A 17,417-nucleotide genomic window follows, 5' to 3' on the forward strand; every position below is an offset into this window, starting at 1 on the left:
TGTACTATTTATGTTACTTGTTATAATATTTTATTAATTCTTAAAACAATACTAATGCAATACCAAGTTAAACGATGCAATTTATTACTTACCTTTGGATTTTAAAAAGGTTAAAAACAATACAAATTATTTAAGTTTATGTCTGTTGTGGCACCGTCTTTACCTAATACTATCAACTACTATACTATGCTTACTCGACGATCAAAATATATATGCTTTAAGGAAGTATAATATTATGTTAAAAGTTTGTAACATTATTTAATTTTAAAACATAGATTTTGATACTTGGAAAGCGGATTAAACCAAAATTTTAATTCAAAGTATTTATGGTATTTCACCTCAGTTCTACTTTTTAATGCATAACAGTTTATGTTTTCAAAGAAAAGAAAGCACAACGGTTTTGTAAATACCTCCAATACTGATAGCTTAAGCCAAGATTTAATGTTAAAATATAACAATCGATGTAGAGCAAAGTTGTATTTGAAAAATATAATTCAAGTTATCCTGAAGTGAAGAGTTGGAGGAAAAGTTCGGTAAGTAATCGGCCCCGAGGGAGCAATGTTGAATCTTTCACTCACTTTAACGCTTAACGCCAAAATCGAACCTTTTCTCAGAACTTCAATGTTTTGTAAAAGTCCTACTTTTACAATGGTACTATGTAGGTTTTCTGACAAAATATACTTTATATTCTTTTATCTTACTAATATTATAAATACAAATGGTTAGATGGATAGATGGTACAAGGTATCTCCAGAACGACTGCATAGAGCGCGCTTAAATTTAGCATAGATGTAAAGCAAAGTCTGGAAGAACACATAGACTACTAACAAAGTTTTTTTTCAATTCTGGCTAAAAGGAGTCGTGGACGACAGCTACTTTCCCTACTAGTTAGTAAATAAACACAACTTAAATCTCTCAAACCCATTAAAAGCTTAGAGAGAGGTAGCTTGGCATTTTGACGTTAATTTCGCCTCGTATTATAATGCAACAGACATCAAACTCTCGCCGTCGCCATGTCACTCACAGCCCACCGTTATTGCAGCAGATAATTCAGCTGACTCACTATCGATAGATGCAGACGCTAATTAATTTCTAAAATTTACTGCTAGTTAATCCGTAAATGGTTTTAACGGCCACTTAGCAGAATTCTCTCACTAAATTCACACTAAGGGAATAATTAACCAATAAACAACTTGGATATGTTAGTTGGAATTAGTGCGTCAATATATCTTATAATACTAATATTATAAATGTGAAAGTTAAGGTGGATGGATAGATAGATGTTTATCTCCGGAACGGCTCAACGGATCTTTATGAAATTTGGCATAGATCTAGAACATAGTCTGGAAGAACAAATAGGCTACTTACTAAGTTTTATTACAATTACGCGCGTACAGTCGCGGGTATTAGGTCGGCGTCAGGACTGTCGAATAATTTAAGATACTTTGAATATTCATGATATATTGAGAGGTTTAGAAATCAATATATGCTACATAATACCTGTGAAATTACAGCTAGACAATAAAGCTAGCCTACAAAGTTATCAAAATATAATATCTTTTGTCAGACGACTCTTGGAGATGTTCAAGACAATTTTTGTTTTGATCTTTTTATTCAATAGTACAAAATAATGAAAAATAAGTCTAACGTAACGTATAATGGTATTTAAACGGCCCTCGCGAATGAGACTAATACAGCCGAACAATTTAATGAGGATTGACTATTCATAGCACATTCGAGCGGCTTATCGCTTCGCTACTCCTGATTTAAAGTCTAATTATTCTGAGCTCTCAGCCGTGACGGCCGACACTCCACTATGTAATGACAAAGATGGCCGACTCGAAAAAGGGAAAATATTCCACAAAATAAAAAGCTACTTACAAAAATTACATACTAATTGATTGAACCATTCTATCCAGTATTGTTTGGAACAATCATTAGGCTACAAACAATTAATAATAGTCTGTCATATTTTTGACAGATTGATTTCAGTTCATTATAAGCTTTTAAGCCTTTACATGTTTTGGACCTCCTTACATGTCACGACAAAATTAGTGACTTGAAGTGCCAAACATTCAATTTTATTACGTAAATTCCATTTAATCAATAAGTTAAAACTTATTATACCAAAAATACTTTACTTAAACACTTATTATACTTGAATGTACTCATATATTTGACACTGCGTATGTACCGATGTATTTGAGCCGAGTGAATGCATCTTTTAATTTGAGGACTTTTGTTGTACTTATATAATTGATTACTTTTGGAGTACCCATATATTTGCACACCTTGTCTGCTACAGTATTTATGACGCTGACTGTACCCGATATTACTCCGTCACAGTTGACAGCTATAAATTATAGGTATAATGAGAAGGTAAGCGAATTCTCTTCGAAAATATTTCCTAAATTTAAAATCGGGGACGACAAGATATCCGGACATGTAACATCTAAGTAAAATTCGTCGCTAAATCTTACGTGGAATATAAAGGAAAATTCGGTGGTTTTCCGTTGACGTTTAATTTCTTGTGGCAATTTATCAAGTTGCAACAGATACGTGTCTAAGATTTCCGGATACGTTTACGTAACAATTGTGGAGACGCAGCCCGCAAGAACTTAACGTCAGCGGATACGTCCACCTCGTTGCTGAATTAACATTTTTAAATTAAAATGGCATAATTCCACAAACGTTTGAACACACAATCTTTTTATACGAACAGATATTTTATATAAATATTTCAATTGACGTTATACTGTACTTGATCAACAAAGGAATTTATGACATGAAAATGAGGTGCAATGTCGTTGTGGGCTATCCCAGACGGACTTGTACTATTATGGTTATTGTTGTATGTAATTGTTTTTTTTAATACCTGGCAAAATAAAGAGTTTCGTTTAATAAAAATTGGACTATGAACAAGACTAATAGCGTCTTTTCTTATAATATAATTGTGTAATCCGGTAGTAACACTGACCTAAAAAAAAAAATAAGACATCATCGTGTTGTCCTCAATGTAACATCGTATGTAACAGTAATAAAACCACAAATTGTAATACAAACGCTTTTATTAAATAAATACTTAAGTTACAATTAGTGTTATGAGAACATTAGGTCGTAACAAACGGAATGTGGTCGCTAGCTATCCTACGTGATGCGTTAAATGGAAACGTAAATGCTGCCCAGTACAATGAATTTAACTAATGCAACGGCTGAATGCAAACAACATATACAATGAAATATAAACCTTAAGAAAGATACCATAAAGATAACTTTTATATAACATTTGTCATCATTCAAGATAATAATTTATGTAAATAGTATAAAATTAAATTCTTTCTCTATTGCTATTAGTTTTTAATACTTTACGTAAACAACATTTAATATTGAGTTTAATATATTTCTTTATTGTAACAATTTATCTAAAGATTTAATCATCAAAGTTAATTTATGCTGAAACAAAACACATATAAAATGTATGAAATATATTTTGCTAATTTATTTTTTTATATTTTCGTTAACCGAAGTGTGCTTAATATTTAACAAAATCTAATGATATGTTTTTATGAGATATTAAAAAATTCCATTTTATTGCTTCAACTGTATTCATCATAAATTATATATTAATATAATTTAATAAAGTTATGTATAAAATTTAATCTCTGTAATACCTAACACTAGTTTCTTTCATATATTTTTGGCTTTTTATAAATATGGCGCGTAACATATTAAAATATACAAATTCAAAGCCATTTCAAATATATATTTTATAACCTAAAATATAATTACTCAAAGCTGCCTTTATCACTTTTATATTTAAAAAAAGGTCATGACAGACAAACAGACAAACAAAGTGATCCTATGAGGGTTCCGTTTTTTTCCTTCCAAGGTACTTTTAGACAGTATTAGTTGGAATCCTTTGGCGCGAATGACATGCTTTCGTTACAAAGTCAAGTGTCAGAATGAATAGTGAGGGGCACATAAACGTCGACATTTGTGTAAGGCTAGTGTTACGTCAATACACTGGCGCATTTTCGGATTTTATTCCTAGCAGTACGGAACCTTGAAAATTAACGGATATTTAAAACGTTTATTAATGAATCATAGGGGCTCTGTGTTACAGATTGGACAGATTGAACGTGTTAACCGTTGGTTTACACAGCTTTTTTATTTTTTAATTATTTTTCTATAACATTAAACAAAAATAATTTATTCGTATATTTTTAACTAAAAAACTGACCTGAAGAGCACACGATGGGATTGAAACTAGTCGGTGCCAAAGCATGAAGTAACCGGGAGTCTAGCCTTTATTCAGTTATAATAATGTCTCGTGAAAGTTTAAAATTTTTACATATAATTTTAATAATAAAATATTAATTTATTTTCTTTACTTATACGACAATAACTCTAGAGCGTCGGTGGTTCAGGGGTCAAGGACTTGATTTGTAATCTCCAGGTCCTGGGTTCGAATCCCGCCATGTACCAATGTGTTTTTCGATTTCCGATTTACATATGTACATTTATCCGACGTTCTTACGGTGAAGGAAAACATCGTGATGCAACCTGCACATATCTGAGATGTAATTCAAAGATACGTGTGAAGTCAACCAACCCGCATTTGGCCAGCGTGGTTGACTATGGCCTAATCACCCTTAACTTAGAGTAGGCTCCGAGCCCCTCGGTGGGGACGCGTATAGTGAGCTGATGATGATGAATCTTATTACATTTCTATATTATTTGAATATTCAACAAGATAGGTATTTACAAATTTAATTGCCTAGACACAATGACATACAAAAAATCTTATAAATAAATGAAATTACTTTTTTTAAAGTAAATTTCATTTTTTGTATTTTTATAGTACATAACATTTTTTTAATTAAATAATGAAATGATTTAAATACGTAATCGTTAATTAAATTTCATTTAAAATTAATATATCACAATTTTGAACCATCAAATATCTATCTACTGCTTTTAAGAAAACCAAATATTATCTGTCGCATTAAACGTCGTTTGAAAGTAGAAGCAGACCCTTAGTGTAGATTTCAAGTACTACACTAAGGAACGTCCTTCCGTTGACTAATGACTCGGCACTTATATAAAGTAAAATCGGTCTCTAACAAAATTTACTATATCGTACAAAAAATACAATATTTCAACAACTTCTGACACTAACCTATTGTTATTTTATGAAAAAAGCTATCTATCTAACCGTGGGTTTCTGAGATCAAGTCTCCGTTTGAAACATATTGTTATCTCTGTTTTGTCAATGATAATGAGAGGGATGACGATATGTTTTATACAGATATTTTGGTCTCAGAAACATGAAAAATATAGCAACTATTAACAATAGTTCTATTTATTACACTATAGTATTTTATATTTTACATAACTTTATGTATTTATTAAAAACAATTTAATTGTGAACAATTAATTTTAATTTGGCATACATTTTATGTTATAATAAATTTCAAAGTTTTTTTTTGTTCAACAAGAACGGAATGCTTCTGAGGAATATTTACAAATTCAACTATCTAAGACCACATTCATAAATTTACTGATCTCTTTGATGGCACAACGCGAACTGAATTTGAATATAATTTCTTGAATAACTCTTGAAAATTATTATCAGGGAATAGATTAATTAAAGTTGCTGAAACAAATCATAAGACGATATAAGTTAAAATTCAAATATTTATTTTATATATCAGCTGTCGCCCGCGACTCCGTCCGCGCGGAATTAAAAAAAACTGTTGGTCGCAACGTAATGTTATATAGCCTTCCTCTATAAATGGACTATCCAACAAAAAAATAATTGTTCAAATCGGACCAGTAGTTCCCGAGATTAGCGCAAACGGCCACATGAATTCGGCAAAATGGCGAAGTACCTTCTAGTTAATTGACAAAGTAACGTCAAAAATAATAATTTCCTACCTTCCAATAGAACATAGATCAGTCGCCTGTTGATTTCTTCTGTTTGCAACATGTCAAAGACTGTCAGCAGACCACGCCGCGCCGCGTCAGAACCCACGATATGACGCAAATCATCTACACGACAAATTACAAACATACCCACAGTATCAAATACATCAAATTATATATATAGTTTATTCTTCAAACATTAAATACTGATTTGAATCTTACCAGAGGCGGCGGAAAGCAAGGCAACTTTAGCTGCTACCCTCGTCCTCGCTTTTGTTGCGGAATCTCTCGCGTTATATTTGGAATTGTTGCGACTGGTCAGCCATTGCCTATAATACATACAAAGCCAGTTTTAGGGTAGGGCGACGTTGGGCCTGAGGCTCTCACGCAGTCTCATGTTACCCCCGTTAACTCCCCTCACAAAGGCATGGCGCCGTAGAAGATTCGGGGCACTAGTAGAATTACCCTTTACTAAATCACAACACGCCTTAAAAAGCACACGTAAGTACTGCTGACAAATTATCTCAAAAAGGAAATATTAGAAAAAAAACTTACTTAAATGTTTTTAGATAATGAACTACATTCCGAGGTGATGTTAGAGATGAGACCAGCTCTAAAACCTTTCTGCGAACAAACAATACAATAAGACTTGACATTTCAGCCTTATTTAATAGTTGCTAAACAGTTCATATGATCTTCGACTTCATCAGCTTAGAAAAAAAAAACCTAAGTTACTACCGTACACAAGCTACCTTGTAGCGAAAGTCTTATTACTATAGGTCCAGTCGTTTTGGAGATTACTCAGAACAAACTCAGGTTTCCGGACATACAGATAAAAAAACAAACATTTTATTATAATGGCTACGTATTTAAAGAAAATACATAAATATACGTACTTGTTAACTCTATCAGCTATCAATGTCCGTACAGGTGCGAGCAGCCGCCGCCGCAGCCACAGACCTCGTATACCGAGAACTTCCTCCAATAACCTCAGCGCAACACTTTCGTCGCCATCCTAAGAATGTACACATTACTAAAATCTAGAAAACAAAGGAATCTTTTAAATCATTCAAAACTTACATCTTGACCGTCTGAAGAGTTTCCACTTTTAACCGCATCGTAGTAGTTTTCACCGCTTTTGCCTTGAAATACTTTAGATATACCTGTGAAGAAAAAAAATGTTGTAAGTTAAACAATGTAATAAAGACAGGTTAAAAAATGTATATGGAAACATTGAATAACGAAATAGGGTAGTTTAAATTTACTTTAATTAAAATTAAAAGTAGCTGCTAAGGATGCAAGGCAAAAGGGCGAATGTTCTGCACCCTAAACAAAACAATTCACCAGGGAGGATACCCGAAACAAACCGAGCTCGGCTGTGAACTCCAAGGCGGCAGCCTCGCCAACAGACTAGGGCACAGTGAGCTAATCACCTGATCTCCCGAACTTTATAGATTCAAGAAACGAACACAGTCAAAATTAAAAGTGCCTAGAAATATTTTAACTATTATTAACTACATTTTTCATGAAATAAATAGTACAAATGTTTATAATACCATCCATGACACCATCAACGGTGTTAACAAACTGATCTGGCATGTTCTTGAGAGTCCGCATTCCGGCTCTTATTGAATTCACGAAGAGAGCGTCGAACTGCAAACAAATTTTCATTTGTAAACTATTTTTTTTATATTTCGATATAAAAAATAATATTTTAGAAAACTGAGCAGATTTATTCAAACAACTATTATTTGGTTATCGCCGATTTTTTAGTCTTTTCTTCACGCCAAAGAAATGTATTTGATGTTATCTGTCACCTTTTATTAGAGAATGGTTAGAGATACTATTAATTAATAAAACGTAAATAGCTTAATGGTTAAGGTTACGGATTTCCGATCACGAGGTCGGAGGTTCAAATCCCGTCATACGACTATTGTCGTAAACCATATCCTAGCACAAGCCACGCGTCAAAGCTTAGTTGGAATGATAAAAGAAATATTAGTAAATTAACAAAAAAATCTGCTAATATTTAAAAAAATAACTAATGAAGAAGAAAAATCGCATTGAAATAATATAAAAAATAAAATACCGTGTTTCCATGTCTCTCTGTCTGTATTTCAGGGCTGAGGAAACCTCCTAAATAATCCTGAGACAGCAGAGCCATGTACCTCGCGTCCATCGCTATACTGGTCAGACTTTGCAAGTAATTGTTCAACATCCTTTTACGACTCTCTAGAACTGATCTTGAAGTATTCGAGAATGTTTTCTTTGCTGGAAACGAAAGGTTACCCAGTTCTGGCCACTGAAAAAGTGTAATAACATTATTATTGTAATTAATTCTTGCTAATATTATAAATGCGAAAGCTTAGGATGAATGGTTTATTAAAAGGTATCAACAAATTTGGCTGCATGGATCTCGATAAAATTAGGTGTAGATGTAGAGCACTGTCTGGAAGAACACATAGGCTACCTATAATCCCGGAAAAATGTACGGTACCCGTGGGATAAGTTTAAATCACATATTTGCGTGATAACTCTGCAACGGTCCAAGACATTTTATCGCAATTTGGCTTAAATATAGAACATTTTCTTCAGTAACAAAAGAGCAATACTTTTCCTTTTTTTTGAATTCTTCACAAACGAAATCGCAGGCAAAAGCTAATAATTATTAAACTATAAATACATATAAAATGATTTACCTTTTCCTTTATAGATGTATGCAGGTCATAGAAATCACTATACCGCCTGTAGATATGCCACACTTCGTTGTCTGATATCCGAGTTACCGCGATAGCGTAGATTCCAAATGTACGCCCCTTGTCTTGTACCAATGCTAAACGAAAAAAAAACACATAGTAAGATATAAAATATGTAAGTAAAAATGTGCGCGTGCGCATTTACTTGCCCGTTTCTATTATATATGCTGACAATGGGGAGTACATATTCTTCGCTCTTTGTGTAATCTCAGAATGTGAGAGTGACAACGTGTTAGAGTAGGACGACGATAAACTCGAAGGACCTGTAAATAAACTTTGAAATAAATCTTGAGAACGAAATCAAATAGTCAAGTGCCGCTAGATGGCGTTAGAATCAAAATAACACAAGCCAAAGAGAAACGCACCTGAGCTCTCATTGATCATCCTCTGCGCTAAGTTGCCCACCACATCGGAACGCGACCGGTTGTGTCGAGAACTAGACAATGGTATGCCATCGGCTGCAAAATTTAAATTTATCTAGGCATGGGTAGCTCAACTAAAGTTTATGACCCGCAGATCAGTTTACGGTTCACATTGTGTTAGTCAAATCAGTGAACCGGCTCGTTCGTTATTCGTCTTTCAGACTTCGAATCATAAGGTAGCCCAAGGCTAGTTGACTCACGTAGTTAAAGTACATCGTAATGAGCTGACAAAGTTGTTGAACCCTAACTCAACGGTTCAAGTATATGTGAGCTTTACTTTTGAATCAGTTCAGGGCCGATTACACATGGCTAAATATATTTTCAAATTTCCTTCAAACGAAACATTAATGTATTGTACTAAAACACTGTTTAAATAAATAAAATAATATCACGAATACAAATACTTATAAATAAAGGGTATATCGATTAAAGATCGCTAACTAAAACACCGAACTAGCGGCTACCACGCGTTAAAACTTAAATTTTATTATTTTGTATGCAAGTTCTACAAATTAGTCGATGTAAATAAGTTCATTACTCTAAATTTGTCATGAATATTTAAAAAAATACGTCTATATAATCAAACTACATAAGATAAAGGTATATAATACCAAACATATGACACTTAGGAAGAGTATGGTTCTTGTTACAAGGTACTCTTCGAGCAAAAGAGCGTGGGAAGGTGTTACTCTTTTTCGGAAGCTCATATTTGAGCTTTGATTTAAAAAATAACTTTGGTAATTGAGTTAGGCATGACTTCATTATTTTCTTGCATTTATCTGAAGATAGTAATTTGTTAACGGATGAGCAGATTTTCATAAAATATTCACAAATAATGTTAATTATAATAATATAAATATGAAAGTTTACATGTATGGATGGATGGACATTTGTTAGGGTATCTCCGGAACGGTTGAACGGATCTTGATGAAATGCATGGATGTAGAACTTAGTTTGGAAAAACAAATAGGCTTTCTTTATCCTGCGCGGATAGAGTCGCGGGCGATAGCTAATAATAAGACGATTTACATATAAAGTTAACAAAAATCTTTTAAATTAATTTACCTGCATACTTCTTTGTATCCGCCTTATAATCTCTTTTATGTACGTCACTGCAAAAATCAAACGTCTATACTATATTGAAAAAAATACATAAAAAACTATCGATTAAATATATTCGTACCTATTTTTTCTTTCCAAACCCTCTGTTTCGTTATCCATCATAAAATCTGACTGCCATGATGGATCATCCTGAAAACAAAAATCCTGATAATATTTGATACTGACATTTCAACTGAACGTAAATTTTAATCAGACCCTTAAATACATTTGTTTACTTATTTAAAAAAAAAAGAGAAAATGTATAAAAAGGAGCGTCGGTGGTTCAGTGGTCAAGCATTTGACTTGCAATCTCCAGGTCCTGGGTTCGAATTCCGCCATATACCACTGTTTTTCGATTTCCGATTTACATATGTACATTTATCCGACGTTCTTACAGTGAATATCTGAGAAGAAATTCAAAGATATGTGTGAAGTCAATCAACCCGCACTTGGCCAGCGTGGTTGACTATGGCCTTATCACCCTTAACTTAGGAAAGGCTCCGAGCCCCTCGGCGAGGACGTATAGTGAGCTGATGATGATGATGTATTAAAAAAGCCAAACCTGCCAGCCAAACCTCGATAAGTGAGAGTCCATGGATTCGCGATATTTTTGTCGCTTTCTCTTTAACCCGAGTTTCTCATTTATGAATGTTTTCCGTTGGAATACAATACAATAGAATTTATTGGTAATGTTTAAATTACAATGTCATAAAAGATTTACACAAAAAAATCTTCATATGAATACAGAGCTTTCTTCTCAGACTTCAGACTCTCGCTTATAGACATTTCTTGCTTATCCAAATCTCATTGAACCAGGTTTAACAGCATCTTTGTATCAAACGTAATCTCAAAACTATATCTTACCTCTAACGCATCACAAACGCATTTCTGTACATCATCAAAGCAAATCACCGGATTCTTTGTGAATTCATCTCCTTCAGTTGTGATCTTCCTCACGAGGTCAGAGTGACAGTTGTCTGGCACACCCATCACGGGTGGTCGGTTCGGACCCAAGTATAAATCACATAGTTCTAATGCTGACGATCTTAAATTATCTAACACAGCTTTTGATGTATGAGGCGCATCTAAAAATTATTACAAGAATCGATGTAACATATTTTTATCTAGTACTGATTTACTGGACTATAAGTAATGTTAGGAAGAAAATCCTACACTGTGCCGGTGTACTGGCGCAACACTAGCCTTACTAAAATGTCGACGTTTATGTCCCCTCACTATTCATTCTGACACTTGACTTTGTAATGAAAGCACGTCATTCGCGTCAAAGGATTGTATTTAATAAATGTCTAAAAGTATAATAAGAATATCTTTTATAGCATTTTCATAGGAAATAGATCTAATATATCATAAACTAGCTGTCTGGGTGAAAATAAAAAAAATAGTAATAAATATACCATCTGTCAACCGCAGACAATGTAACTTTTCAATAGTGAAATAGTTTTAATTCAGTTCAGTAGTTTCGGAGTCTATTCAATACAAACACATAAACAATCAAGTAATCTGTCTTCATAATGTTATATATAAAATTCTCGTGTCACAATTTTCGTTCCCATACTCCTCGGAAACGGCTTGACCGATTCTCATGAAATTTTGTGAGCATATTGAGTAGGTCGGAGAATCGGCCATCTATTTTTAATCCCGCGCAGACGGAGTCGCGGGCGACAGCTAGTATTAGTATAGATATATTTAATTCTATATCAGATTAGAAAAGGACCTTACACATTTAAAAAATTGTGTACTAAATTAGTCAAAAATTGAATATTTTTAAATATAAACCTGTTTCATTGAGTTCAATCTCAAGTAAATATTGCGCATTTGATTTCCAAGCTGCTGTAGCTCTGATAAATTTCAAAGATCGCATCACTTCTTCCGACACTTTCTCTGTAGCGTTACTTGTAGTTGCCCCTGTAAGACCATGCAATATTATAAGCAATTATCCAAAAGATAAAAGAATATTTGATGGTGTTTTTGTAATTTATTGAATATTGTACATCTGAATATCGGTGCCTATGATACAGGCAATGCATAGTGTGGGCATCACCAGAATACCCAGAATAATAAATGGTAACTTAACAACAAGTTTAATTATACAGTTGCATAATTTTAAGTTAAGTTAAAGTTATAATTTTTGGTTAAATCTTTATTGTGTTTAATAAAATTTTCTTTCTTACTTTCTAACTTAAAGAAAACATTATTACATGTATGAAAGTAGAAGACCAGACTTTCCAAGAGTCTAAGCTTAATCCTGTATTTCTTTGTATGAAAATTTGTTACCTTCCTGTGGTCCCAAAGTAGCTCTTTTGGCTTGTATGATTCTAGATAAATATTGGAGCGATGACAATTTTTGTCTATCCTGTAAGTCCCATTCGCCTGCACTGTCGCGAGAATGCTATATATATCAAAAAAATATTATTTAAAAATAAACTACAACAATTTTCAATATATATATATATATACACAGTAGTAATACATAAGATTATTCTTTTTAATTAAAATTTGAAATTAAGATACCGTCTTACCAATTTCTGTATATCTTTTTGTACAAGCTCTAAAGTAGCATCCAACTCCTCAGCATCCCCACAACATCTTATCACTAATAAAAACAGCTCTGATGATAAACAGGAATCCCGACAACACTGTAAATGCAATTGTATGTAAATATTAAGATATGGCAACATTTTGTTAACAATGAAATTATTTAAACAGATTATAAACACAATTTTTTGTAAACCTCCTTATATCTATGGATTACTTGCTCTATGACGATACTCCTATGAAAATTTATTGAGTAGTTTTTGAATTTATCATGTTCATATAAACAGATATGATTGTTTTTCATATTTTATATTTAAAACTTAGCCAATTTCTTATAGATACTTACAGTAAACTGATATATAAACACGGCTAAACACTAACATATATTCGTCCGGTGGCGGCACCGACTAGTTTCGAGCCCATCGGGGGCCCCTTCATCAGGATGAGTGGTACCCGATAGGCGCCACCGGACGAATATACGTGAGTGTTTAGCCGTGTTTATATATCAGTTTAGTATAATGTCTCACGAAAGATACTTACAGTTTTTATAATTGTCCTATTTATATTATCGGGGTCACTAAGTAAATCAATCAGAGGTCGTAAAACAACCGCAGATAATAAATCAATTAATATTATTTTTAAAGAATGACATTTCCAAGCCTCTTCAGGAGCTATCAGGTACAAAACAGCTTCGGAAATTTCATTCAATAATGCTGAAACAATTTATGATGAGTTATTCGTTTATTAATTTTATTTTTCTTAAAATATTCAAAACGAATTTTACCATTTTCTTTTTCAGCATCTATACAAAATGTATCCCTGCAGATTTGTTTATTTTCCATAGAACATTCTAAATCGAAAAATAGATCTATTAAACTTTTGTTACTAATACTTTCGGAGCTGCCGTAGAATTTGGATTTGCCAAATGACTGTGAATCTGAAAGAAGCAGTTTTGGTCTTTATACATGAATGCACTAAAACTGGTAAGACTTTCGATTATAATGTGGCACCTATACCTGGTAACCAGGACAAGTCAGTTTCACTTTTGTTTCTCCTATGTAATTTCTTTTCTTCTGGCTTTTTTGGACTTAGTTTTGAACTTCCATTTGACATTTCTTTGGCACTCAATAACTGTATATGTTTTAACCTAACCCTGGATTGTTTGAATAGCTTTAAATGTGTTGTTAATTCTTCTGGGAATCTTGTGGAAAGGAGATGAATCCAGTCTACACTTTTTACTCTGAAATGTAAGAATATATTCCATGTTTTAAATATGAAACAGACAGCTGCATAGGCTCATAATTTATAAGTTATATTACCTTATAAGCTTAAGTATAGCTACATGTACAGTCAAACCTGGATTAGCGAGAAACCTCCATAAGCAAGAAGCCCGGGTAAGAAAGAAACCTCTACAAGTGGACTCTCACTTGGCCAGGTTTGACTGTATTTGCTCATAAAGATAGTTTTTTTAGATAGTTAGCTTATGTAATTAACTATCATATGACTTCAAAGACTTTAGAAGTTAAGACAATATTATAGAATATATTAAATTACTGTATTAATGTATAAATTCACGATACATATCACATCAGCTTATTTATAATAACATTCTATTGGTTAGTCATAAAATTAAGCATATCACTTGCATTGCTGCATTACCAACTTATAATAAATAATATTACCTGTTAGCAACATTCGCTCCAGCTGTTAGCACCAACCGTTTAATGGAATGAGTGGGCAGTTCCACATCATCTGTGATTATTTCATACCAAGGGTTGACATAATCATTAATAATAATAACAATGATTTCATTCAAAAATGAATCCACTGTTTCGCTGCCTGTTATTCTATTGTCAAATTTTGCAAGAGGTTTCTGACTTTCAAAGAGATCTAGAACCTGAAAGAAACAATCAATTTTTGGATGATTAAAATTATGAATTGCCATCTAAAATTTTAAGATAAATAAAGGAATGGATGTCATTGTCTAATCATTTTGAAACATGCTCTACTTCCACCCAACAACATATACCAAAGTGTATAAATATGTATTAGAAAATTAAAAAATATCACCTTTGAAGACTGTACAGTAAAGTTAATTGGTTGCAGAGGATCATCTAAGCAGTCTATATCCACAGAAAAAACCTTTTTACTATCATAGTTCAGGTACAAAATTGTAGACGCCCTGTAAATAAATACACGTCAATATGTTTTATAAGACAATAAACAATATAATCGCGTAATAAATACAGTGTGTATATCAAATGAGTATATTTACCCCACAATAAACGAAATAATAAACGTAAGTATCGTTAAATATAATCCAAAACCAAGTAGTGCAATCGTAATAACAGAAGCTAAAGCAAACCACCCACAGATTCTTGGTACCATTTTTTATTCAGTGGGCCTCATTAATTGTCTAAAGAATATAAGTGAAAATTAATATCTAAAAAGAGAAATCACGAAATGAACAACACTGCGACAGTTTACAAAAAATAAATATGTCAAAACATGACGTGCTACGTCACTTTGACATTTGACCTTAGGGTTGCCGTACGCAAATATGTTTTAAGACGAACCAATCATCTGGTTAATAAGGCATCGAAAGGGCACAATTTTAGGGCAAACAGGAGCCTGGAATTTTGTCTAACAGTAGACAACCGTAGGCTAAAAATATTTTCGTTTCTTTCATTTACGCACTTCTAGTTTTTAACCTTTTAAACACGTTTGAACATTCCGGTAACTTTAAATCCCCTTCCTTCAGTGTATCGCTTGATCTCATCCGTGGTTCAACATATTTAATTACTCGATATTTCGGTGAATTTCTGCTTTCCTTTTGTCCCAACATACTTTTTTTATGAAGGTAACATGTAAACAATAAAACAATAATTGTAACAGTATTCAGTTTAATTGAAATACAACACGACCACAATAACTTTAATGCAGTATAATTAGTCTTTAGACTGCCTTATTTAATAATACTAATATAATTAATTTATTGTCAAACATGTCAAACAAACAACACGATCGCAACTACATCTTTTTTTTTACATTTGTATAATGACAAAAAATTCGCCATTGCCTGGGGTCAAGATTCTATTACATTTTCCTTTATATAAATAAAGGTTAACCCCTGGATGTGTGCGTTAACCAAATATTTCAGACATGTTTTGCAGACATACGTTGGAACAACATAAATTAACAACTCGCTTATTTCTTTTACAGTAAAAATGATTACATCAAAAGTGCCATAATATTTTTACCTAACAAAATGTGCTTAAAATACATGCATATAATACAATCCAATTCCTTAGCGCATTTGATTATAAGTTTAAATTATTTGTTGAAATCTATAAAGAAGTATACCGCCCGTGGAACATTCGGGAATGCCGCGGTTTAGCCAATGCGTGTGGCTACCGGAGGGTTAAATAAGCTATCCCCTATCTTGCAGATATACTATTAGTCTATTATTCAAAACAAATGTTACATCGAGCTAAAAATTTGAGACCGTAAAACCAAAATTAACTTATAATCAATGAAATTAAAAATATATATAAAACTAAATTTATTCTTTGGATAAACTCAATACTTCATTCAAAATCAAAAACTATTGTTTTTTTATGAATATAAATCGATTCCACGATCTTATAACACTCCATGTTTGGTAAAGGAGCGATAAATTTTATCAAATTACTTAATATTTTAGGAACGATGTTAAAAGGTCTTACGATTAATAGAATCAAAAAGGAGATAAAAGATTAAAAGGGTCGCCACCATATTTCCAAAGCGAAGCTAATAATTTAATGGTGAATAAGACCTCTAAGAGTGTAAATATTTTAAATTAACCTACAAAAAAAAATAGATATACCACAAATACATTCCGCAAATAATATAGCCCAAAATCTAAGAGGTTATAAACAGTATACAACTGTCAATTCTGACATTAATTATGTGAAATATGATGGCAATCTTATTCAGAGAATTGTCAAAGGTAAATTTGAAATTGTAATATCAATGAGGATAAGACACTGATCCCTATAAATGGATAGGATATTATTTGGAAACAACAGCTTTTGCTTCGTTCTGACTTAACCGCGCCCGTTGAATTTACTGAAATTTAATTCTATCTGTCTCAACACCGCTACTAACCACAACAATCAACGAAAATCAAATAGACACAAAATATCTTAGCTTATAGCCTGTCCATATATAGAGGTCAGTGGAATAATATTCTATCACTTATTTAAAAAAATTCTCAATAAGCTTTATGATAATAAATTCATTTCTTCACAAATGGTATCTAGATATTGCTATTCAGTTTCGTAACCCTTATTTTCGTTTAAATAATACTCGTGGCACTGGAATATTTAAATAACTTAATTGACTAATCATACATTCAAAAGAATAAAAATATACTTAACACTTTCAATGCTACGCTTTTCACATATGGGCACTGAACGTGTTAAAACATTTATTCCGAAATTATTCTAATGTACACACAGACGGTTGTTTATGTTACATTTTCTCACGTAATACTTATAAATGTAACAAGTCAGATCTAAGGTGCCGCGCAAAATTACTGTCCGCAAGTTTCATAGATTCAAACGATGGCACTATTATAAAGAATCTATTCATAAAATTGGAGTGTTTGTGTAATACC

At 32.6% G+C, this 17,417-nt stretch overlaps 1 protein-coding gene across 2 annotated transcripts; it reads right to left on the minus strand.

Moving 5' to 3' along the window:
- Positions 1–5,264: 5,264 nt before the first annotated feature.
- Positions 5,265–15,244, minus strand: LOC106128554 (sorting nexin-13). 2 transcript variants are annotated; one of them, XM_013326993.1, is made up of 24 exons: positions 15,036–15,244; positions 14,831–14,942; positions 14,443–14,657; positions 13,777–14,000; positions 13,545–13,697; positions 13,301–13,473; positions 12,745–12,861; positions 12,500–12,614; positions 12,002–12,130; positions 11,069–11,289; positions 10,287–10,354; positions 10,169–10,215; positions 9,715–9,882; positions 9,047–9,139; positions 8,831–8,944; positions 8,625–8,758; positions 8,015–8,227; positions 7,482–7,578; positions 7,006–7,088; positions 6,822–6,940; positions 6,481–6,549; positions 6,148–6,254; positions 5,938–6,051; positions 5,265–5,656 (listed from the first exon to the last, which is right to left on the minus strand). In XM_013326993.1, the coding sequence occupies exons 1-24, from the start codon at positions 15,146–15,148 to the stop codon at positions 5,550–5,552; spliced, it is 3,105 nt and encodes a 1,034-aa protein (XP_013182447.1). In that variant the 5' UTR covers positions 15,149–15,244; the 3' UTR covers positions 5,265–5,549. The 2 variants fall into 2 exon arrangements, with proteins under 2 accessions (XP_013182447.1, XP_013182448.1); XM_013326994.1 differs by lacking the exon at positions 9,715–9,882.
- Positions 15,245–17,417: the final 2,173 nt, after the last annotated feature.

Source organism: Papilio xuthus, unplaced genomic scaffold (genome assembly GCF_000836235.2).
Source record: "Papilio xuthus unplaced genomic scaffold, Pxut_1.1 DF828780.1, whole genome shotgun sequence".
NCBI classification, from domain to species: Eukaryota; Metazoa; Arthropoda; class Insecta; order Lepidoptera; family Papilionidae; genus Papilio; species Papilio xuthus.

Coding starts and splice junctions, on each gene's coding strand:
- LOC106128554 (XM_013326993.1), bottom strand. CDS start 15,148: ATGGTACCAAGAATCTGTGGGTGGTTTGCTTTAGCTTCTGTTATTACG. Junction 13,698..13,776: donor TGACTTGTCCTGGTTACCAG/GTATAGGTGCCA, acceptor TGCTTCTTTCAG/ATTCACAGTCATTTGGCAAA. Junction 13,474..13,544: donor AGATGCTGAAAAAGAAAATG/GTAAAATTCGTT, acceptor AAATTGTTTCAG/CATTATTGAATGAAATTTCC.